Below are 23165 nucleotides of genomic sequence, written 5' to 3' on the forward strand. Positions count from 1 at the left end.
GACTACCAATTCAAAGAGCTTAGAAAATGTAGAGAGAAGAGAAATATGTCTATAGTTACAAATATCACTTTTTTTCTCCGACTTTAAGACTGGAACAACAGCAGCGACTTTCCACGTTTCTGGAAAGGTTCCCAACCTTAACGAGTTGTTAAATATAGAGCACAGTACCGGCGTGAATATGTCGTGATAAGTTTTGAGAATTGCAGAGGGAATGCCGTCGGGCCCTACTGATAATTTTGCTCTCATTTTCTTAATACAGGATTGTACGCACTCCTCATCAACATTAATGCAACTTAACAAATCACCAAACCCATCTAAGTGAGGCAGCGCAGGTGCAGAACGCTGCATACTATCCCTGTAGACAGACCTAAAATGCTCAGCAAATAACTCAGGCACGGACTTCAAATCGCTTTCGTGATTATCCAGGACAATCTTCGACTCGATATGCCTCCCAGAACGTGAATTAATGTACCTCCAGAATTTCATCGGATTATTGACAAGATCTGATTTTACAGAGCAACGATGAGCCTGGCGGTCGCGATCCAGAACCGTCTTGCATTGCTTTCTGCAGTTCCTGAATTCTACCTCCCACTTTAAAAGGCCAGTTTTCTTAAACTTCCTGTAAAAGAAGTCTTTTCTTTTCAGTAGTGTTTTTAGCTCACTGGAAAACCAGTTAGGAAAGCGAGATTTAGTAACTGTCCTTAACGGATTAAAAGTATCCATGGCCCCCCGAGCAGTTCGCGTGAAGAGCATGACCTGGTCAATCACATCAAGCGACTCCAAGATCAATGCCCAATCAAAACTCGTGAGGTAATGATGCTTCCCGACATAGTCCCCTGCCGACAGATTATATGAGGTGTGCGGCGGGGAACCACCAGAATGAGCACGAACAGAGGAATTTTCGAAAGAAAGTACTATATCAAGTGCCGGATAATATGTATCCCGAGGAACTAATGGCAGTTCACCCCGTGCTACACGCACACTATCCATATTTGAGAAGCATAAATCTAGAGCATTAAATTGGTGATTCAGAACATTATTGTGTTGTGTCAGATTTAAGAAAAAAGAAAAGTTTAAGAGCTGGTTGCCTTTCTGCCTGCAGTAAAAGTTGTGCGTAAAAACATCAAGCTCTGACCAGTTGACTCCAGGAGCATTAAAATCCCCCAAGATTAAGACTTCGCATCTCTGCAAGTCATTCACTGTATTCGCTATGCCAACAAGACAGCTGTGAAATTCATCTGGCGGTGTCGGGGGAGGGAGGTAAAATAAACCGATTAGAACGCGTAGTCCCTTTGCAGCCTCAACCTCGACCCATACGCTCTCGGGAAGTTTTTCTAAGTCTTCGCGTCTCCTAGAACTGTAGCGCCTGTCGACTGCGACCAACAACCCACCTCCCGTTCTGCTCCGCGGGGTAGAATCACGATCGCGACGGTGCACCTCAAAACAAGCAGGGAAGTAATCGGAGGAGCCGATGCTAGTACACAACCATGTTTCAGTTAAACAAAATATGAAGCAATTGGATAAGGTAACATTAGAAAAAAAGCAATCGGCTTTTGTACGCAGGCCGCGAACGTTTTGGTAAAATAAATCAACGTGACTCATCCTCGGTCTTTCCAACGTTCAAGGGGGAGGCGGCTGCCTCGGACGCATGGAGCAGGTCTTCCCGAAGGGCGCCTCGAAAAGCCTTAAAGAGGCTGGATTTGGGCCATACGGTGGGATCAGAAAGCTTGTCGAAGTCTTTGGTAGACACGGACACATGGAAGGAGGCGTAAGAGTCGTAGCGCGTCTTCAGTTTCCGGCACTCCACTTCCTCACCTCCGACGGAAGAGACATAGAACTGATGTCTTCGCAGCTGGAATAATAATAATAAAAATAATAATATTAATAATAATAATAATAATAATAATAATAATAATAATAATGGTAATAATAATATTATTTTGTATTCGGGGACATTCAAAAATTCATACGGGAATGCGGGGGCAACTGTTTAACGTGTTTTTTTAGGAGTTGAGCAATAATTGATGATACAGAAATTGGGCGGTAATTTTCAATTTATTCGCTCCGCCTCCTTTGTATAAGGGCTTTACAATAGCGGGCTTAGTTCATCTAGAAGAACGCAACTCCCAATAAGGCTATTCGGCATATGACGCAATATATGCTTGATAACCTCATTTTTCTGCGAAGAACGGAAAATCGGATACCGTCAATACCTGGAGATTTGGAGGACTTGAAACTAAACAGTAACACATGACTGTTGACATCATTCAGCGTAGAAGAAATGCAGAAGCTGTGACAACATTGTCGAAAGTGATAGAAGAATCTGTTTTTACCAGAAAAGGTTGCAAACAAGCTGTGAATTCGTAAAAAGTGAAGTTCGGACCGAACTTTATTTTTTTACACGTTACCAACAGAATTTTGAGAAGGATCATTACGAAACTGGTTGACGAGAAGCCAAGTCTGTGTCAGGTCGGAGCGAAACTCTGAAAATTGTTTATGAAAATACTTTCGCTTCGCCGAACGCATCAGAGCATTTACCATGTTTCTGCAAATTAGGAAGTTTGATTTAAATACAGTAATACAAAGCAAACGTCTATATCAAGCCCACAAGTTATTATTTTCCGCTATTGCCACCGAAATGCCTCCATTAAATCAGTGGTGATTAGGCCGACGTCTTTTAACAAATATTTTTTTTTCTTGAGGACACATCAAACATATTAAAAACTTGAACAAACGTTTGGTATATGTCGGTGGAACTAACTGTTTAGAGAAAGCCATTCCAGTCGAAGGAAGAAACAAGACGATCAAACTTAGCTGTGTCAATTACAGATATTCTAGTGCCAAGTAACCTATTTTTGCGGCGAAGGGTGAACATTGGACCACCGGCATGAAATAAAGTAATGATCCGCAAGCTTCTGTATGATAATTACTGACTGAACTCTTTGTAAATACGTTCGGAGATTGATATGGTTTATGCATGAGACAAACAACCGGCCCGAGAGGATTTCTTCCCGGGTTGGGGCATTTGTCAGGCTGCTAATCTCATTGCCAGAAAACGTGTTGAGGTAAGTGCCCACTGAAGACTTTGATGGGGTCAAGATGTCGATAGTAAAATAGCGTAGAATGCATGATTGATTTTTAGTGGGGAACTGTCAAAGAGCAACGTCTAGTTCGTTCAAAAAATCATGAACGTGTTCTGATGGAGGCCAATATATTGCTAAAAACATATAGAGCTAAGCTCGTTTGTGATATTGAGCGCAATACATTCGGCGTGATTGAACGTAACCGTAAAGGGTAGTGACGGACCAGTTATCACGAACATAGACTGGAATCTCCCCCTTGCACATGGCCGAGTGGTAAACGTTCTGTTATAGTTAGACATAGAAAACTGACTTGTCATTTCGGCTGCAATATTAATTTCGGAGAGAGCAAAAACGTCAAATGAAGGATTGATATCACTATATATTACTTTGTATTCATTCCAATGCTTTCGAAGACTTCTGATATTAACATGAGCTACGGTACAATATGAGTCTAGAGATTTATAAAAACAATTGCGTAGTCTGTAAAAAATTTGACACTCAAGCAAAATCCATTAGCGGCCTATACAATGCAATCAATGTCCGTTATTTGGTAGACACGAATGAGGTTGGAACCCTCGATCTTCGTCGAAAATACTTTCCCCTTTTTACCCGTACTAATTTGTAGCCTTGAGCCTTGCCTTTCTGTCTTGCTAGCCAAAACAACTCCTTGTTCGCTCAAGTCAGGTTATCGTTGAAATAGAGCCGTGGGATGCACCCTGTTTGACTGAGCGAACTTAGAAAATAATAATAATACCAATAATTCTTTATTTCTTTTGCCCACAATCAACTTTTCACTCTTCACAGTGATGCACTTAATATAACGAGAACAGCCAAAATTTCATGAAGCAGAACACAAATCGTGTTGCCATATTTAGGTGATAGACATCCATTCGCGATCAAGGAAGGTGAAATTCTTACGGCACATGAAAATATTCAGATGCTGTTTCTTATTGAAAGCGAACTGAATCTGGTACAAAGGTGATACACGGGACATGCAAGATGGATAAAACGTTGGTAAACTGCGACTGACCATTGACGGAATTTGGAAGCCTAAGGATCGTAATAGTTCCATCGGATAAACATAGCCGTGGACAACTTTGTGAATAAATATATCTCTAAACTGCATCGTCAAGGCAGGCTTATGTGGCGCGAATCGTCTAAGTAACGTTTCATAATGAAAAAAAAATACTGTTCCAATATAGTGGTCATGTACTATTCTTTTCATTCGTTTCTGTAGTTGCCTGTTACATAGATAAAGAATTACAGGTTACAAATCCGAATTCTAACGGTGATCTAACTTGTGACTTAAACAAATGTAACACACAAAAGGGCGATGACGATTGGCGACATACTCAAGAAATTACACCCAGCATTCTAAAGGCAGCATTAACGGTTATGGACACGTGTTATTTGAAAACCAGTGCACTATCAATATGGACACCAAATACCTGACAACAGATACGCGGAGGAACGAGGCGCTTTCAAGGATGTAAGAAAAACGAATGAACTCACGCTTTCTAGACAGCACAATAAGCTTAGATTTCTCAGGCTTAAGCGTCAAGCAGTCTTTGATGCACCAATTCGAAACATATTCTATATCAGGTTGATGGCAACTGCAATCCAGCAGCGACTTCACACTTAGAAACAGATTAACATCGCCGGCCAAGAAAATAATTTTTGCATCACTAACACAGGAAACAATAATTAAACACGAGGAAGATACATAAAAAGGGGGGACGGGCAACGAAGTCTTCCAACTAGCAACAACATTAACTGACCTGAGGTTTGCATATATAGCTGAAGGAGGGGAGTGTAAAAAGACTCCACACTGGAAAGGGGGGAAAGCGATGGGAGAGGCTGTAGAGGCAAGAGATTGAAGGACGATCCCGTGAGGGTGACATCTAGTCGCTTGGAGCTGCGCAAACGCGGGACGTCAGCTCTGGGCTCAGGAAGTTTATCTCCCTCGTTGATAAGCTTATGGAGGGGGACCCGAAGTTGTTTTGACTGTGGTGCATGGCGAAGGCTTTCATGATTTCTCGTCCGTATCTTGAGGCATGACCTCCAATCTTGGTGGTCGAAGGAAGGTCGGCCGAACAGGGTTCGCTGCACTCAGAGGTGTGTTTGGCAATCGGGTGGTAACTAATCTCGGAAGTTGTTGTAAATCATCTTGATATACTATCTCCCGCCGCCTGAGCCAGGCGTGTGACGTATCAACAACAGCAGCGTTATGTCTTTCCTCGCCCTTTCTCCCTTCCCAACTCCCTCTCTCTTGCTTGCGTTAAATACTCTGTTCACGGACGAATAAACGTTCTTTTCCAGTCCCCCAGCGCTGGTCTCGTCAGTCGTCCACGCACCGTATGTGCGCTTGCTACACAGCAGTGGCGACGAGCAAGACAGGAACCCATGCACTAAAAGAAGATCACGGCGAGCAAAGCCACGGTACGGCCTTTCAAGAACCTGCAGCAATGACAACGAGAGCCTTGGCTCACCACCATCTCCCCGAGTATGACGGCGAAAGGGACAACTGGAGAGCGTACGTCATCAAGGCAGAAGCTTATTTCGAGGCAACGGGAGTTACCGACACAGCGAGAAAAAGGGCGTTGCTCGTAGCAGCGTTAAACACAAAGACTGTGCAGATCCTAGCGGGACGAGTCGCTCCGAAGAAACCCAACAGTCTGACATACGAAGAAGTAGTTGCAACACTGAATGAATATTTCGACTCAAAGCGCCACGAGATCACCGAAAGCTTCCGGTTCTTCAATCGATGTCAGCACGAAGGTGAGCCTTTACAACATTTCTTTGTCGACATCCGACGCATTGCAGACAACTGCAATTTCGGCAGCATGCTGGAACGAATGCTCCGCGACCGTATAGTCTGTGGCGTCAGATCAAAGGCCTTGCAAAAAGAGCTTTTGGCAAAAGCAAACTTGACTTTGGAAGAGGCCGAAGCGATAGCACTATCAGCCGAAACGGCAGATGACGACGCAAATAAGATATCGGGCGATACAACCACCGGACTGAAGGTTGACGCGCAGCGCGTGTTGACGAACGAGCCGACTTTAAAATGCGGACGTTGCGGAAGTAAGAAGCACAACAGCCACGCATGCCGCTGGGCCAAGAGCAGGGGCTATCACTGTGGTAGGCCGGGTCATCTTGCGAAAATGTGCTCGAGCGACGCTCCGAGGAAACGCGAAACGGCGTCGACACAAGGCATGCGGGGACGAGCACTGGCGATGGCGGAAGACTGTGCGGAGGGGAACGTAGACGAAGCGATGCACCTCTGGACTTTGACTTCTTCTCGGAAGTGGCAATTAGAGCCCCCAATTCACAGGACATTCACGTGGTGCGGTGTCGACATGCCAATGCTGATAGACACGGGGTCGCCCGTCTGTGTTGTGCCCCGCGAAATTTATGAAAAGAACTGGGAGAGATGGCCGCCATTGCAACCTTCAGGTGTCAAGCTGTCCTGTTATCTTGGCAAGCTCCCCGTCCTAGGACAATTGGACATGAAGGTAGCCTACAAGGGTGCCGTAGTAGAGTGCCCCCTAATTGTATTGAATTGCCCCGGTCCTAGTCTATGCGGGCGGGATCTACTGTTTCAGCTGAGCAACGCAGGGTCACCTATTCTTCACATGACTGCGGAAGCCGGATCGCCAACGAGTCTCCCGGCCGCGGACGACATCGCCAACGAGTTTCAAGACGTCTTCAGTGCGGAACTCGGCTGCATCAGCGGTCCCCCTGTACACCTTCAACTCAAGGAGGGAGCTACACCAAAGTCCTGTAAGGCACGATCCATCCCTTTTGCTCTCCGTGATAAGGCTTCTCAAGAACTAGACAGACTGGTAGCAATTGGCGTGTTATCACCGGTTGCGCATGCGGAGTGGGCTACGCCCATTGTGCCTGTCTTAAAGAAAGATGGAACAGTTCGGATTTGCGTTGATTTCAAGATCACGTTAAATCCTGTATGCGAACTGGAGCAGTACCCATTGCCGGTGATTGACGACATGTTTACGTGCCTAAACGGGGGAGAGTACTTCAGTACTCTCGATCTTCGTGACGCGTATAACCAAGTACCGCTTGACGAAGAATCACAGAAGCTATGCGTAATCAACACGCATCGAGGGCTATTTTGCTTCAAGAGGCTGCCTTTTGGCATAGCGTCTGCCCCAGCCATCTTTCAACGTAAAATCGAAACAGTCCTGCAGGGACTACCAGGCGTGCAAGCTTACCTCGATGATGTGCTGGTTGCGGAGCGACAAGGAAGTAATGATACTCTGCGAGCGGTACTGCAGCGTTTCCGCGAGCACGGTGTAAAACTCCGGCGAGACAAATGCAAATTTAGTCAGCCTTCAGTCACGTATTTAGGGCACCAAATCGACAAAGACGGCCTACATCCCACTGAGAAACATGTGGAAGCAATCGCCCAGGCTCCTAACCCAACAAATGTGCAGGAACTTCGCTCGTTTTTGGGCATGCTGTCGTATTACTCCAAGTTCCTGCCGAATATGTCATCCGTGCTTGCACCTTTGTACCAGTTGCTGGGGAAAAATGCGCGTTGGGTCTGGAGAGAAGCTCAGCAGGCCGCCTTTGCCAACGCAAAGCAGTGCTTACTTGCGGCAGGGGTACTCGTTTACTACGACCCCGCGAAACCATTGAAACTGGAGTGTGATGCTTCTCCGCATGGCATCGGTGCTGTGCTGTTTCATACGGTCGGAAAAGTAAACCGGCCCATTGGCTTCCGGTCGCGAACGCTGACCAGTGCCGAGCGGAATTACTCTCAGCTAGAACGTGAGGCCTTGGCTCTGGTTTTTGGGGTGTCGAAATTTCGCGACTATCTCTTAAACAGAGATTTCACCTTGGTCACAGATCATCAGCCGCTCCTGGGCCTGCTGAAAGCGGACAAGCCTACGCCGGCGTTGGCCGCAGCCCGAATACAGCGCTGGGCTCTCTACCTCGGTGGATTTCGCTATAAACTTCAGTATTCGCCCGGTAAGCTGCTACTAAACGTCGACCCACTCAGCCGGCTACCGCTGCACACTCCAGAACCACCAGCAAGGAGCGAACCCCCCGAGTATGTTCACGCGCTGGCAAGTTTCGATGATGGCACTGTGTCTGTCGAGGAACTCAAACAGCTAACTGCGCAGGACGTGTTACTAACGAAGGTTGTGGAGTATACGAAGCACGGCTGGCCTACACATGTAAAGGACGCGGGATTGGCGCCATTCTCGGAACGCCGGTTGGAACTATCTGTGGCTCACGGGTTGGTATACTGGGGTCATCGAGTTGTTGTTCCCACACAAGCACGAGAACGGGTACTACACATGTTGCATGAAACGCATCAAGGGTCCTCGGCCATGAAGGCGGTTGCCAGATCGGCATTCTGGTGGCCGGGACTAGACCGAGAGATAGAACACCTCTCAGCGTCGTGCCACAATTGCGTTCAAAACCTGCCTATGCCGGCCTCTGCTCAACTCATCAGTTGGCCAGCCGTTAAGGAAAAATGGTCGAGGCTCCACGCCGATTTCGCCGGGCCGGTCGCAGGCAGCATGATACTGGTAGTCGTGGATGCTGCCACTAAGTGGATTGAAGCTGTGCCCATGAGGCAGGCAAGCACGTCATCTACGATTGCCAGCTTGCGCAGCATTTTTGCCAGATTCGGTGTTCCACGCACAATAGTTACGGACAACGGCACGCAGTTCACTAGTCGCCATCTTTGCTAAGAACAATAACATCGCACACCTACGTACGGCTGTGTATCACCCACAGTCTAACGGACTTGCTGAACGAGCTGTTCGTACGATTAAGGAAGCGCTAAAGAAGATGAGCGAAGGCACACTTGAAGAGAAGCTAGTCAAAGTTCTTTTCAACTACAGGAGAACGCCGTGCCACGAGGGAAAATCCCCTTCCGAACTTCTATTCGGCTACTTGATCCGCTCGCGCTTGGACTCGTGTTTCCCACCTTTCCCAGGGTCAACCCAGGAGACGGAAGAGTGGACACTGCCGCCCGACACAGCCGTGTACGCCCGTAACTACGGCCAGGGGGAGAAATGGACACCAGGGAAAGTGCAGTCCACTACAGGGTCACGCATGGTCACCATACAAACGCCTACTGGGGTGGTTCGACGTCACATAGACCAAGTGCGTTCCAGGCCGAGCCCGGCATCCGCTCGGAGCGGCGTTCGAGACCAAGACGAGGGGAGCCCTTCGGCTGCAGCTGCGCCCGCACCGACCGACAACGAAGGCGATTTGAACGAGCAGCCTACAGACCAGGTGGCGCCGGCACAAGCGTCGCCGCCTATCCAGAAGGCGCAGAAACCCCCTCAAGCTTTGCGACGATCTACTCGGGAAAGGAAGCCTGTACAGCGTCTTCAATACTAAGGGAGGAGAAATGTTGTAAATCATCTTGATATGCTATCTCCCGCCCCCTGAGCCAGGCGTGTGACGTATCAACAACAGCAGCGTTATGTCTTTCCTCGCCCTTTCTCCCTTCCCAACTCCCTCTCTCTTGCTTGCGTTAAATACTCTGTTCACGGACGAATAAACGTTCTTTTCCAGTCCCCCAGCGCTGGTCTCGTCAGTCGTCCACGCACCGTATGTGCGCTTGCTACACAGCAGAAGTGTCGGAGGCTGCTTTCTTGATCTCGATTGCATGTTCCCTCACCCGATCGTTTAGGCATCGGCCAATCTGTCGGATTTATTTAGCACCGCCACAATATCATTTATTAATAAAAGAAGCAAAAGCGGCCCCAGGATGGAGCCCTGAGGCACTCCAAATTTTGAAACAAACTCGTCAGAGTAGCTACTATTAACCCGAACAAAGTTGCGACGACCACCTAGATAACTAGAAAACCATGCACACATTTGTGGGATAAAACCATGTAAAGCAAGTTTTTGTAGTTGGAAATCATAATGAACTTGGTTGAACTCCTTCGACATGTCGAGATCAATCCCGTTCACCTGTCCCCTACTGGAAACAATTGGAGCTGAAAAATTTAAACACGAGCATAAGTTAGATTCATCAACTGACCTTCACTCTATAAACCCGTGCTTAACTTAAGATGTAATTGTACTTAAATTTGAGTAAATACGATTATCTACCACGCTTTTAAATACTTCGAAATATGATAGATAAATGACTAACTGAAAAAATGCAATTAACTTCGTAACATTTTGTTTGTTGGCACATAGCGAATTTCAAACTTTGACGCTCAACCTCATAATAGACGTTAAAGTAAGGGTTAAAAAATTAATAGTTTGTGCTGCAACGTGACAGATGACATTCTCGTACCAGTCTTTAAATCCAAAGTAAGCGGACAAAGAGAGACAGTAATGTCGGTCCCTCGGCCCTCCGGTGGCCCAGGAAGCGAACCCAGTCGCAATTAGCGCTGCACTTTTCCCACTAAGGAGCGGCTTGAAGCCGTGTTGCAGGGCGACTCTTCTCTCCCCGTATTGCACATTACAACTTTTTTAACCAAAGCTTCAAGGCTAGACTAGGCTATTTGACGTCGAGCGTCAGTTCTTCGCACACATTATTCGCTCAGACACGAAACCAAAAGTAAATCGAAACTTTAGGGTTAACTAGATGACAAATGAACCCATTTCGCCTCTTTGCAAATGGTTGCGAGACCACCCAATTGGCCGCGAGGCTTACAAAAACTTAAAGCAATTTCCCTGTTTCTTTTTTTTTTTTTTGGAACAACAAAGAAAATGGATAGTATTATAGACTTTTCCAGCGCTTACCAGTACAGGTAAAACATTCTGAGCCGCTTGGCTGTGGACGCACGCGCCGGGCCTAATATCATCACCCCCCCCCCCCCCCCCCCCTTCCCCCAACCAAAGAAAAGCAGCTACTGCGCTTGTTTAGAATGCGTTCCACAGCCATAACGGCAAACTAAATGAATGCACGAGGGCGAATTCCAAAATCATCTATACATAGAAATGAAGATGTCAACACTTCTATATGATATTTACACTTTTATTGCCGTTGTCATTCTTGGTTGTGTGAAATGAAAACCATTTGTATCATATCCTTCCGACAGCAGATCATCTTTCCAGGGAATATTTGCTGGTGATAAAGGTAGTCCTGAAAAACATAAAGCGGTACTACAATTGAGATATGGCATGTCTCGCAATATGTTTTAGTAAAACTAAAAATTCCTGCATAAGAGTATCACGTCGTCATACTATATGTTTGTGACAAAGCAATTCAAACGCTACTATTTCAAACCCGCATATTGAAAGTGCCATAAAAAAAAGGGAACAGGCCGAGTTTGGTTGGCGATTTCATTTGAACTGCACTGAATTTTAGATTTAAGAAATATAACCCAACCACACGTACAATGTTCTTAGACAACTATATTGACTATGTACCATCCTCGTTGCATGAAACAAGAGTAAAAACATAGTTATTCATTTTACTAGAGTTTAAATGCATAATGCTCACCAGAATAGTAATCTATCCGAAGAAGCCACCGCCGAGACCCCCGTAGTGGCCCCCGTAGCGTCCTCCGTAGGATCCACCGTAGCTTCCTCCGTAGCTTCCTCCATAGTTACCACCAAAGCCGTGACCGAAGCCGCCGAGACCACCGAGACCGCCGCCGAATCCGCCGAGGCCGTATCCGCCGATGCCGTGACCACCGAGGCCGTAGCCTCCGATGCCGTGACCACCGAGGCCGTAGCCTCCGATGCCGTGGCCCAAACCGAAGCCGCCGGCAGCGGCGACGGCGAGAACGACGCAGAGGACGGCGAGGGAAAGCTACGATAAGAATGAAGACAAGTAATTTGGAATATGGTAATGTCACGAAACAAAAGGTAAATTGTTGCGGTGACCCTACTAATGATCCCAACGCGATCGCTAATACGGAATTTCAACTTCACTTTGTGATATGGGTATGACAATGTAATCAGCAGATGAAAAATTTCGGTAAGCGACTGAACCCAGAAATGAATAGGTAACCTAGCAGTGTTTATGATTGTTTTAAATTAAAAAGTTGGAAAAGCTGCCCTCCAGTTAAGTAAAATCGACTACGAATACTTATTATTTTATTAGATATACTATTCTAAAGACAGCTGTTCTCGAAACAAGGTTTGAAATATGAAATGCGAAAGGTTCTGAGAGTTCAAGTAATGTCCTAAATGATTGTAAAACATTGGCTAACTTTCTGCAAGGCTTCAGGATATGGTGACGAAGGAAGTGACTACTGCCATGGTAAAATAAACGCCTGTTTTACCTGCTTCTCGAGGCAGGTGTTGCTTCGGACATACTACAGTGTGATTCACCCAGGTAATATAAATGATTCTCGAAATAAGTAGCTAATTTTATCTTGAGAATTTGCGTCTTTGCGACTAATGACCACGGCTGAACTCTATGATACAATTGAATAATTAGTTGTAAAATATAAATTTATAATTACAATGATAAAATCAAATCTTCGGCACTGTGTTATTCCCGAGTATGAAGAACCTGGCTTAAGAATTTGTAAATTATCTGCTTACAAAACGGGTCCTAATATAAACCTGAACAAAAATAGGAAAGGTGATATCCTTATTTATGTGCAGTAAAAATGTAGTTGTGGCTTACAGCAGTCTTCATGATGTGCGACGGTAAGGTAAGTCCGTTTCGGGCAGCTTTGGATTTGGAAGTGATGAATCCTAAAAGCTGGAGAGTTTTTATACCGTATCGAGAAGGGGAAAGTACACTCACATGCAAAGTTATTTTTTTTTATTCTTTTGGTTCACGCGAACGCTGCACCGAGGTTTAACTGTGATTGGCCGAACTAGTGTTTTTTTTTACTTCTACATTCATTTCTCTTTCATTCGCGTTTGCTCTATAAAATCAAAGAAGCTCGAAAATCGCAGTGTAAAATAATTTGTTCTTGAATCACGTATGCCCTGAACGATTGCTATCGGTGAGAATGCGTAATGACAGCATATAAGGTCACGCTTTAGAGTAGACTTTCGACATCTGGCCACTTAAAAATGTGCAAAGAATTATTCTAAAGTTTTCATTCTTTTTATCAGCAAAGTAGTGCTTTAGTCATATTAAGTACACGTCTATCAAAAAAGAGTCTAATAAGTAAAAGAAAATTGATGCCTTGTGTTTCATATAGTGCGTGCCTAATTCTGGGCATTTAATCGATTAACCTACCGATTAATTGATTAATGCTTAAGCCTCTATCAATTTTTTAAACCGGTTAATCGGCTAAATTTTAACAGACACAAAAGGTAAAAATTCAACGCATTCAACACGTGGACGAGAACGACTACTACTGTCCGAAGGCAAACTTTAGGTGAAATTTTGACCTAAAGCCGAGTCAGCGCTGGACCCATTGAATTTTTCCTTTTTGTGCTTGTCAAAATTTAGCCAATTCACGAGACATGGCTCTATATATTAATATATATATATATTGCAATAGCGCAACTTCATCACCATCAACATCCACACTATCATTACCATCCACAACAGCGCACCGCCTGCACGGGAGGTCTGTAGCTCATGCTAGAGCTCGAAAGGCAGAATTGCCCTAGGGCTCGGCCACTAAGGCCGGTGTTTTTTTATCTCTACTTTGTCCTTCTTACAATATCTATATATATATATATATATATATATATATATATATATATATATAATGGGATTGAGTGAAGATTGACAAGTGCAGCCGTAGTAATATTAAGAACGAAGAGGGGAGAAGGTGATTATTGAATTTATTGCATTAAAGTTAGGGAAAGGGAAAGGGAAAGAGAGCTGGCGAAAAATTGGGCCAGGAGCGGGGATCGAACCCGCAACCTTCGCCTGACCGGGGCGACGCCTTAACCGATTAGACCATCCTGGCCACTGGTTTCGGCGGACTCAATTTCTGACCAGCTCTCTGTGTACTGTTTAGTTTCGAATTCGCTTAACTGGGTAGACGACAACCGTTGCTGATTTAAGGCCCGCGCTATTTCCGACATGCGGCAGTGACGTGGCACGTCATCTCAGCTTGCAAATGTCGGAAAGGGCCCGTCTTCCAGGATATCTAGGGAACCACTCCTCCCCATAGGGACAGGCTGCACCGTATATATAATGGGATTGAGTGAAGATTGACAAGTGCAGCCGTAGTAATATTAAGAACGAAGAGGGGAGAAGGTGATTATTGAATTTATTGCATTAAAGTTAGGGAAAGGGAAAGGGAAAGAGAGCTGGCGAAAAATTGGGCCAGGAGCGGGGATTGAACCCGCAACCTTCGCCTGACCGGGGCGACGCCTTAACCGATTAGACCATCCTGGCCACTGGTTTCGGCGGACTCAATTTCTGACCAGCTCTCTGTATATATATATATATATATATATATATATATATATATATATATGAGTGATTTAACCTCGAATTATGCAGGCAAATAAAAGTCGAAATTTTAATTTCGCTGAAACACCTATATGCTATAGTGTCGTCCCTAAGAACGCAGTAGCCATAAACAGCAAGTTCGTCGGATTTTTTGTCCTCGACTTACGAATTTTAAAAGAGGCCGCGGCGGAAAGCAGTGTTTTTCACATCCGTCGTGGGTCGGATGTGTCGCTCAATCTCCCGCCGTGGATTTTCAGTCCACATTATATTAACTTTTTTCGAGCACTCTGTAAGCTCAGGTAAAAAGCTCTAATACCAAAAAATAATTTTAGGCGTATTGATTTTTCTGTATAAGTGTCAAATACACTTATACAGAAAAATGGTTAATTGTTGTCGAACTTTGACAATTAAATACTGGCGATCTACTTGGTTTACGTCGTACTTTATATGTCTATGGAGAGCCCAGAACATGTTCTTTATACATATTATAAAATCACTCAGCTGTATAAAAGTATATTTGCAGTACGTTTACGTTAATGTTATGCGAAAACCAAAAAGTACACAATTTGAAATCAATTTTCTAAAAAAAAACATTTTTTTTAATTTTTTTTTGTTAAAATGTAGATATCATAGTTGTATACTCGAAAAGCAAGTCTACGAAGTGTTATTTTGTTTGTATGTTCTATATTTAAGCCTCAATATCGAAAAAAGGCGTCTTCGTTTTGCAAGACCTAAGTCAGACACAGTCACCCGTGCGTTTCTATGAATTGTGAAAAAGGTTTCTTGAATTTTCGTCTGCGTTTTCTAATAAATTATACACGCATTTTGTGGCGTTGAATAGTTATTTATGTTTCGATAAGAGCGGGAAACCATGAGAAATATATCTAACCAAATCAGCAGGCCGAGTAGACCTTCAATACCGAAGAACCACATAAGTATTGTTTCGATTTAAAAAAACTTTCACTGTAAACTAGCATGACTCGCTATTGGCTGTCATATTGCTAAGACATAGAAAGTCACCACATCGTCGGTATATTATATACAATTCTTTTCGAAACCAAACGCTAGGGTTTGTTCACCGCACATCGCACAGATCACCTTTCACTTCCGTAATACACAAAAGTGAAGGCACTGAAACGGTGTGAAAAACCCGGAAAATTTGTCACGGAGAGGGGTAGGGAATAAAAATAAATAAATAAGAATAATATTCCCCAATTCCGATCTCAACAAAAATTGCGTTAAAAAAATAAAAGATTTAGGTTTGAGCGGTGGCAAGGCGACAGGTCTACGCCTGGTGGAGAGACAGATAAAGAAGTCGGCGACACTTAAAGGTAAAACCCCCAAAAAATTAAAAACTTAATCAAGACGGAAAAACTCAGCCGTGCACGGCAAGAACAAAAACCAACTCCTTTGGGCATTCCCCCAAAAGGGACACAATCAAATTCATGCGAACACGCTCTCTACAGCACCGCCAGGCCGCTACGCCAGGACGAAATAAACCCAGCAACTAAAGAATGCTTACAAACAGTTAGTAAGAGAACATTCCAAAAAGAAAAACATTCAGTAAAACCGCAGCCGAGAAGCAAAGTTCAGCGGAACGAAGAAACAAACAAAATAAAGAAAAAAGTCTTAACTGACTAATACCGAGTCTAGTCCTACGATACTGGAGCCTGGCAGGATGACGGCGTTCCTATGATGCTCGAATCTATTCTTCCCTCTGTTCCGCAGAGCCACGACGGCTGTGCTGAACAAAATGAAGAATAGATTCGTGCAGCGATGCGCGAGAAGGTAACCGAGACGTAAAATGCCTCGAGCTTCATATCGCGAAAAAAGCTTTCGAGGTAATTTCTGCAATTACTTAAACTTTCTCTTCCCCCTTCCCTTTTTCAAAAGAACACGTCAGCCGGCGCTTACTTTTCATCTCGGGAGAAGACCACACCTCACAAACGGTTATAGTTGACAAGGCGGCTGACTTCGACCGACTAGTCTCCGGGCAGAATAAACACAAGTATATTTACTTACGCGCTCGTTTTCAATGTTAGTCTCCGGGCTTTGCTGTTTACGAAAGAGAAAAACTTTCGGTGCTATCGGATCTCCGAGTAGAGACATAGAGCACGGTCGTTTCAAGGATAGGGCGCTCGAAGCTTGGGCAAATCCGCAGTATCGTTTCACGCGTGCATGGATGGCTGGTTTCAATATTTTCCCACATCCCTAACGAAATCGGCCCATCTTCGTGTGTACGCCTGCGGGATTGTTGTCCCGCGCCGCCGGTTTTAGCGCGCACGCGGCGTTGTTTTGACCTTCAGAACTGTTGTTGACCGTCGATATTCTAAGGCCGTGGTGCCCTCATCCTCCCAGGCAACAGAGGCCAGATTCACGAAGAGCTTCTTAGTTCACGACAACTTAGCTAAGAAGTTCGTAAGTTAAGAACATCGTAAGAAGAGGAGAAATCGGTATTCACGAACGCGTTCTTAAGTGAGAGGAGGAAAGCAACGTTCTCGTACGGAAAAACTAGAACTTACCGGTGCTGTAGCTATGGCGACGGCGTCTTGGGCAGCACGAACAACCAATCGGAGAGCTCGGCAGGGTTCGAGCCGTTTAGAGCGCGTGGATTTTCAATAACAAACACAGGCCGCCTTTCTGCCACCGCTTTTCTCGGGTTCGTGTCCGTGCAGTGATATGCCGACGCTAACACGAGTTAAACACCAAGAATGCCGAGGCCGGAATGCGTAACCGCCTCCGTTGACTGCTACGAGCTTGATCGCTACGAAGTTAACACAACTGTCATCGTTGGTAAAAGACGGCCCATTTCAGTCGTTTGCAAAGCGACGTAGATGGAAGCAAATTGCCGCAGCGTTTTTCGCGGCCTCGGAGATGCAGGAGCGAGCCGACGTTAAAAAAGATACGTTTGAACTACGAGAGTGTCCAGCAAGAGCCACGTAATACCTGTTCACACTCGGAGCGGACGCGCGCGTTTGATCGAAGTGCTGGATACGCGCTGTTGGACTGCGAATTAATGAGCGCTTCGGGACCGATCCTTTACAATTGCAACTCGATGCTTACGTGACGCCCGGCAAAGAAAGGTTGGACCGGCATTGCGACCCAAAAACTGTTATAGCGATCGATAGTGAGGTGCAGTCGTGTCATAATAAAAATGGCATAATAATAACAGAGTGTACTTTATACCGTGTTGCGAAGGTGATCCAAACGGCATTTATTTGAGCTCTATATCACACAAAACCAAAATAGAAATCGATGAAAGTCCCTTTTTGATGACAGCGTTTGTCATCGCGGCCTCGGAAAACAAGGAGATGTCACGAGGAAGAGATTACCTCTTAGTCTAAAATTGAAGTCAGCGATTAAACTAAAATACGGGAATGGTTCACAAGGGTCGCGTGGGCATATTCCGTTCAGGACGCCAGCCGGTCGTGGGCAGACGGTCTTGGCCAAGGACCGTCAGAGCCCCGCTGCGCCGAGTCGGAGTGCCTGCTAGGCCTATCTGCCGAGCTCGCTTGTGGTCGGTGGAATCGTGGCCGTTGGAGCTTTTCCCGGGTGTTTGTGGATCCAGCGTTCTTGTTCGTCGTGATCTGTTTCAAGTACTTTTTACTTTTTTCTTGCTGCTTCAAGTCGGGACGGGTGAGAAGAGCACGTAGAAAAATAGACATCCGTTGATCGTCGCGACCAACAACTGAGCTACGCTGTCGGCCATGCTGATTTGATCGTAAGAAGTGCGCAAGACAGCTTCGTAGCTGTCGTAGGATTCCGTCGTAACCTGCGCAAAACTTACGAAAATTTTGTTTCGTGAATACGAATTTGTTCTTAAGTTTTGTCTTACGCACATTTTTGGCGTAAGATCATCTGCCAATGTCCGGTCGGGTGTGCTAACCTAGGTTTGCACACCCGACCGGACATTGGGAGGCCCAGAGTTCAATTCTTACAACCGCCGTTTTTTGGCTTTCGGCGGGTTCCTGAAAACTTTGGTTCTTTGATTCATTGGATTAAATATGGTTCATTCATCTGCATATGTTCGTTTATATTCTCCTCGGACACCAGGTACGATGGTGTGGGGTGCCTGTGTTGTAGATATATATTTATATATATATATATAAATATATATTTTTTTTCTTGAGCTGAATGTCATTAAATATCCTTACCATAGAGTTATTACAATAAACGTTAGAGACTCAGGTGGTGCTACTGTGGTGCTGCATTTTGATGCAGACAGCAAGCAGTCAGAAATTGACTTCCGGTAATGCATTTCTATGGGAAAAACCGAGTGCATTTTTTCTCTGCGCTCGATTATTAGAGCAAATATCACAAATGATTTGTATGTACTAGGCAGATTGGAACATTTCTCAGTCACGCAGACGGGATAATCGGTCAGTTACAGCATTTTTATTTTAAATTCGCGGCATGAAAAACGGTGTTAAAACCGCTTCGTACGTGCATTTATGTGCATTGTCGGACACTGTTAACACGAACACGAAGTCGGCGATTTCCAGCATGGGGAATATGCGTGCCAAATGAACGAAGGACATGTGGAAAACTAAGAGAGGCAGCAAGAACTACACAGTAACACTGAATAAGTGACTCTTTGTGCATGCAGACGATCAAAATAAATTGAAAGCCGCGTAATATAGTCCGATTTGCAATAAATACGTACTGTTTTATTTTTTCTGCTCGTGAATATGTGCGAAGATGCTTGTTCTTTGTTCAAATCATCACCGGACGCTCCAAATCTTTGCAAATAGGGGGCAGCCAGAAAACAGGCGCGCGATAAAAACTGCCCAACATAGGAAATAATAAGGAAACACACCTTTCGTAGCCCACGTACTTTATTATTTCCGCTTCGAAGGTTTTTGAACCACCCGTAAAGATGCACGACGGGGTCATTTTCATATAGTGAGAGGACAGGCATATTAGCAATATATAAGCATCAACAGAATACTGGCGAACTTTGAACACACTCTTGATTCCTTTCAATTGTTATTTTGCTTAGAATCGTGGCTCGTTTTTACATTCCTGCCATGTAACAGAGGTTTGGGCCTGAAATATAGCGAAGTTTAGCATCGTTCAGTGGTAAAGAAAAAATGCTGTAAATGCTCTAACATAATATTTGGATGTTTCGCAGCGGCCTTCGCTCAGTTATCAATTAAAATTCATAACTAAATACAGTGCCTGGCAGAAATATTGATGAGAAATAGGAAGTGTTAAGCCAAGCTTATGACTATTCGTTCATTTTCACTTTAGCGACAGGTTGTCTTTCGTCAAGGCCAAACGGCAATCCTTTTGACCACGAGGGTAGACCAAGTTGGTTTACGTAGGCAATCATAACTGACGGAAGACAGTTAAGTGCCGTTCAACCAATTTCCGGGCTTTCTGCTTCTGGGTGTAGAGGAAGTAAAGTTTCTGGGGCATTAACATTGTGTTTTGTAAGATGTGGGACTTGCACGCAGATCCGTCACGTGTTTTATAACTTCGCAGAAACAAGTGAATCAAGTGAAAGAAAAAAAAAAGAAGTGCGGAACATTTTGTGCATTTCTAACTAAACAAAACACCCTTCTTTGTCGGGATACATACAATATACAGGGTGTTCTTAATATGGGCATGGTAGCGCTTTTAGACGAGGGCGAAGAATAGATTAGACACACACGAGCACTCGCATGTGTCTAGTATCTTCGTCGCCCTAGTCTAAAAGCGCTATCATGCCCTTGATACCCGGTTACCAACTGCTCCAGCATTCTGCATTGATGTTTGTAATACGCAGGCTAAATATTTGAGAAGGAAAATTTCTTTAGGGTGTCTTTAGCCCTGGGTCGAAGCTGATGGCTTGGCGTACACTGGGAAGGTGGAGAAATGGCTTATAATAATAATAAGAAAAAATAATAATAATAATTAATAATAATATTTTATTGAAGCTTTCAATTCAGTACATATGTAAACTCCTGTCCTTCAAAAGCCAATATTAGCTTGTGATAGGACTCGGCAGCGGCGTAACAGAAATATTATAAAACACAGTCTAAGACGCAAAATGATACGTTCTAAAACAGCATTCCAGGTATTGGAGAAAGTTAAATAGAATAGATCAAAACACATGCAGGATTGTCACATAGCAAGCAATGAGAGAGAATCACAAAAGAAACCACAAAAGAAACCCGATGCCGAAGTTGCAGTTGCAACAATTCATGAAAATACATTTAAAGCGTCAAGGAACATATCTAACTTTAGCAAGATAAATCAAAGTAAAACGAAATCCCGAATTTGTTGGTTCATAATATACAAAACAGACGAACGAAGGAAACCAAACAACTAATGTGCAAGTTTTTTTTTTCTTTAAAAAAAAAAAAACAAACAGCGCGAATAACACACGGACAAGAAGGAGAGAACACACAGGACAGCGCCTCGTCCTGTGTGTTCTCTCCTTCTTGTCCGTGTGTTATTCGCGCTGTTTTTCAAAATTTATTCATACCAACTCGCCCAGCTTTCCATTCTGATGAGCAAGATTTAAACTCATGACGCAGGAAATATCGCTTTAGCATGTTGTCCTTAAAGATTTTTTTAATTGTCACTTTGAATCAATATCGCATAACAAATCTGATAAGCTGTTAAACAGTTCAGGGACATAAAATGGGTGATGAAGCTTTCCATACTTCGTATAAACAGGCGGAGTGACGAAACGTTCACCTTCTCTCAGAGGGCCAGTAATGTTTGCTAATTACACACCTTTGAAAGAGGGCTGAAAAACGAGGTAGACATACAGACTCAAGCAACTCATCACTTGGCGTCAACAGAGAGGTGTACGCTACTCCCTTCAAAATACTTTCTAAAATAGTATCAATCTTGTGTTGCCAGCATAGAATATTGCCAGCATAGAACAGTTGGCATAAACAGAAATTCTATAGCCCAATAAACCGTAAGCCAGTGCGTTGACTATCATCTTTCGCATTGGAAAAGGGTAGCAACGTCTTTGTAGAATATAACATTCCTGACACACTTCGCAATCTTTTGGCAATGTAACTGAGATGAGAGTCCCAAGAAAAATCACAATCAAAATAAATTCCTTAATAGTTGATTGTTTGATAGAACTCAAGTGGAGTACATGTGCACGGCACGCACTTCGACGAATGGAACACGAAAGGAATGTATGGGTATTTCCGCCTTAAGGGATATCTGAAACGCATTAGTTGTGTCTTAGGAATGTTCAATTTAATACAGTTTGCTTCGAACCAGTCTCATACCCGAGTGGCATTGTCTTGTAATAAAGAAATTGTTTTAATAGATTTATATGGCGTGAGAGTAACTACGTATCGTCCGCGTACAGGTAGATTTCACATCCTGCAACATTTTTAGCGAGGTCGTCCACGTTTAGATTGAACATTAGTGGTGCCAAAACAGATCCTTGAGGTACTCCGGCTTTCAAAAGGACGCTAATTCTACGGGCATTATTAAGTGAAACATATTGCGTACGACATAATAAAAATTTGTTAAGAATATGAAAAAAATGGTCCCCTAAAATCATAGTCGTAAATTTTTGTTCAGTAGTATTTTATGACGAATATAGTCGAATGCTTTGGAGACGTCTAAAAGAAGTGCGCAGGCAAACTTATTTTTGTCGAAAGTTGTTTGTAATGTGTCCACGAGTTCCTCAAGTCCAACGATTAAGTGTCACGCCCCGTGATAAAGCCGTATTGGGATGGTGATAACAAACTAAAGTTTTCAAGAAAGGCGGCGATTGTATTCAATACATGTTTTTTCAAGTGCCAAGGACAAACACGGAAGAATAGATATGGGCCTGTAGCTTTCGACGTTATAACGCCTACCGCCCTTGTAAAGTGGCCTAACGATCGCATTTTTTCAACCAACAGGGATTACTCCGGAGCTTATACACCCGTTCAGTATGCATAGTAAAATATTTCCGAAGGCCTCAAAATTGCGCCGAATATCGCCAACGCGGATACTGTCCTAACCGGGTGCTTATTTTGCTTGAAACTAAATAATAATGATCGGAGGTCTTCCATAGTCAAGCTCGGATGAAATGCAGATGCTGAACATGAAAGTTCCAGATTAATGGGTGGAATGGCTTTATCATGCAACACGCCCGAAACTGAAGCAAAGAAGCGATTAAAACTGTCAGCAATCGATGTCATATCAGATTTTACATGTTTTTTTTTTCTATTGTGTCGTGAATAGAACCAGCAAAGCATCCTTTTACTTCATATATGCGAGCCCAAGTCCTAGAAGCGTCGAAACGAGAGCGATAAAACTTTTCGTGGAAATGCTGACGCTTTCTGGAACAAATAAGGGCATTGAGACAATTCCTTTGACTTTGATATTGCAATCTGAATTCTTCATTGTCTGGAAAATGACAACACCGTGCCAATAAAACATCTTTCTTTTTGATGGCAGAAAGGACGTCAGTATTTACCCATGGCTGATTCTTTCTTCGTTTTTTTTTTAAATTTAATAATAGCTTTGTGCTGGTGGTTTTAAAGTTTGAAAGACTATCGACCAGCTTTAAGTAGGCATCCTGATAGTTGCAATTTTCAATGAGCATATCCCAGTTATAGGCAGAAATTTGTCTATTAAAGTCACGTGTATCAATGACTGCTACTTGGGGTGGTTCTACAGCTTCAGAATCGGCATCAAAGCTGAGACGACAGGCAACAAAATAGTGGTCTGCCAACTTTTGTGTAATAACAGTGGATCTATTAGAGCACCCAAGTTTCTAATATTGATATGATCTATTCAGGAGATAACTA

At 44.0% G+C, this 23165-nt stretch overlaps 3 protein-coding genes and 1 non-coding gene across 4 annotated transcripts in view; 2 read left to right on the forward strand and 2 right to left on the reverse strand.

Moving 5' to 3' along the window:
* The first annotated feature begins 8794 nt into the window (after nt 1-8794).
* On the forward strand, nt 8795-9665 carry LOC121833203. The gene has a single exon (XM_042286328.1). It carries the CDS (start codon nt 8904-8906, stop codon nt 9459-9461), a length of 558 nt encoding a protein of 185 aa, XP_042142262.1. The 5' UTR covers nt 8795-8903; the 3' UTR covers nt 9462-9665.
* Nucleotides 9666-11142: 1477 nt separating this feature from the next.
* LOC121833205 (acanthoscurrin-1-like) lies at nt 11143-12708 on the reverse strand. Its single transcript, XM_042286330.1, has 3 exons — nt 12664-12708; nt 11527-11838; nt 11143-11166 (listed from the first exon to the last, which is right to left on the reverse strand). Exons 1-2 carry the CDS (start codon nt 12673-12675, stop codon nt 11539-11541), a joined length of 312 nt encoding a protein of 103 aa, XP_042142264.1. The 5' UTR covers nt 12676-12708; the 3' UTR covers nt 11143-11166; nt 11527-11538.
* The window catches only part of LOC121837268 (glycine-rich cell wall structural protein-like), a 48727-nt gene continuing 38238 nt past the window's right edge, over nt 12677-23165 (forward strand). The window contains exon 1 of the mRNA XM_042292852.1: nt 12677-12691. Coding sequence (XP_042148786.1) covers nt 12677-12691 — 15 coding nt within the window. The remainder of the gene's footprint in view (nt 12692-23165) is intronic.
* Trnat-ggu lies at nt 13842-13915 on the reverse strand. Its single transcript has one exon. It is a non-coding gene; the product is annotated as a tRNA-Thr (tRNA).

The sequence above is a fragment of the Ixodes scapularis genome, unplaced genomic scaffold (assembly GCF_016920785.2).
Source record: "Ixodes scapularis isolate PalLabHiFi unplaced genomic scaffold, ASM1692078v2 PGA_scaffold0__279_contigs__length_252992795, whole genome shotgun sequence".
NCBI lineage: Eukaryota > Metazoa > Arthropoda > Arachnida > Ixodida > Ixodidae > Ixodes > Ixodes scapularis.

What these genes read in the sequence shown, in the direction of transcription:
- LOC121833203 (XM_042286328.1), top strand. Translation starts at nt 8,904, where the DNA reads ATGAGCGAAGGCACACTTGAAGAGAAGCTAGTCAAAGTTCTTTTCAAC.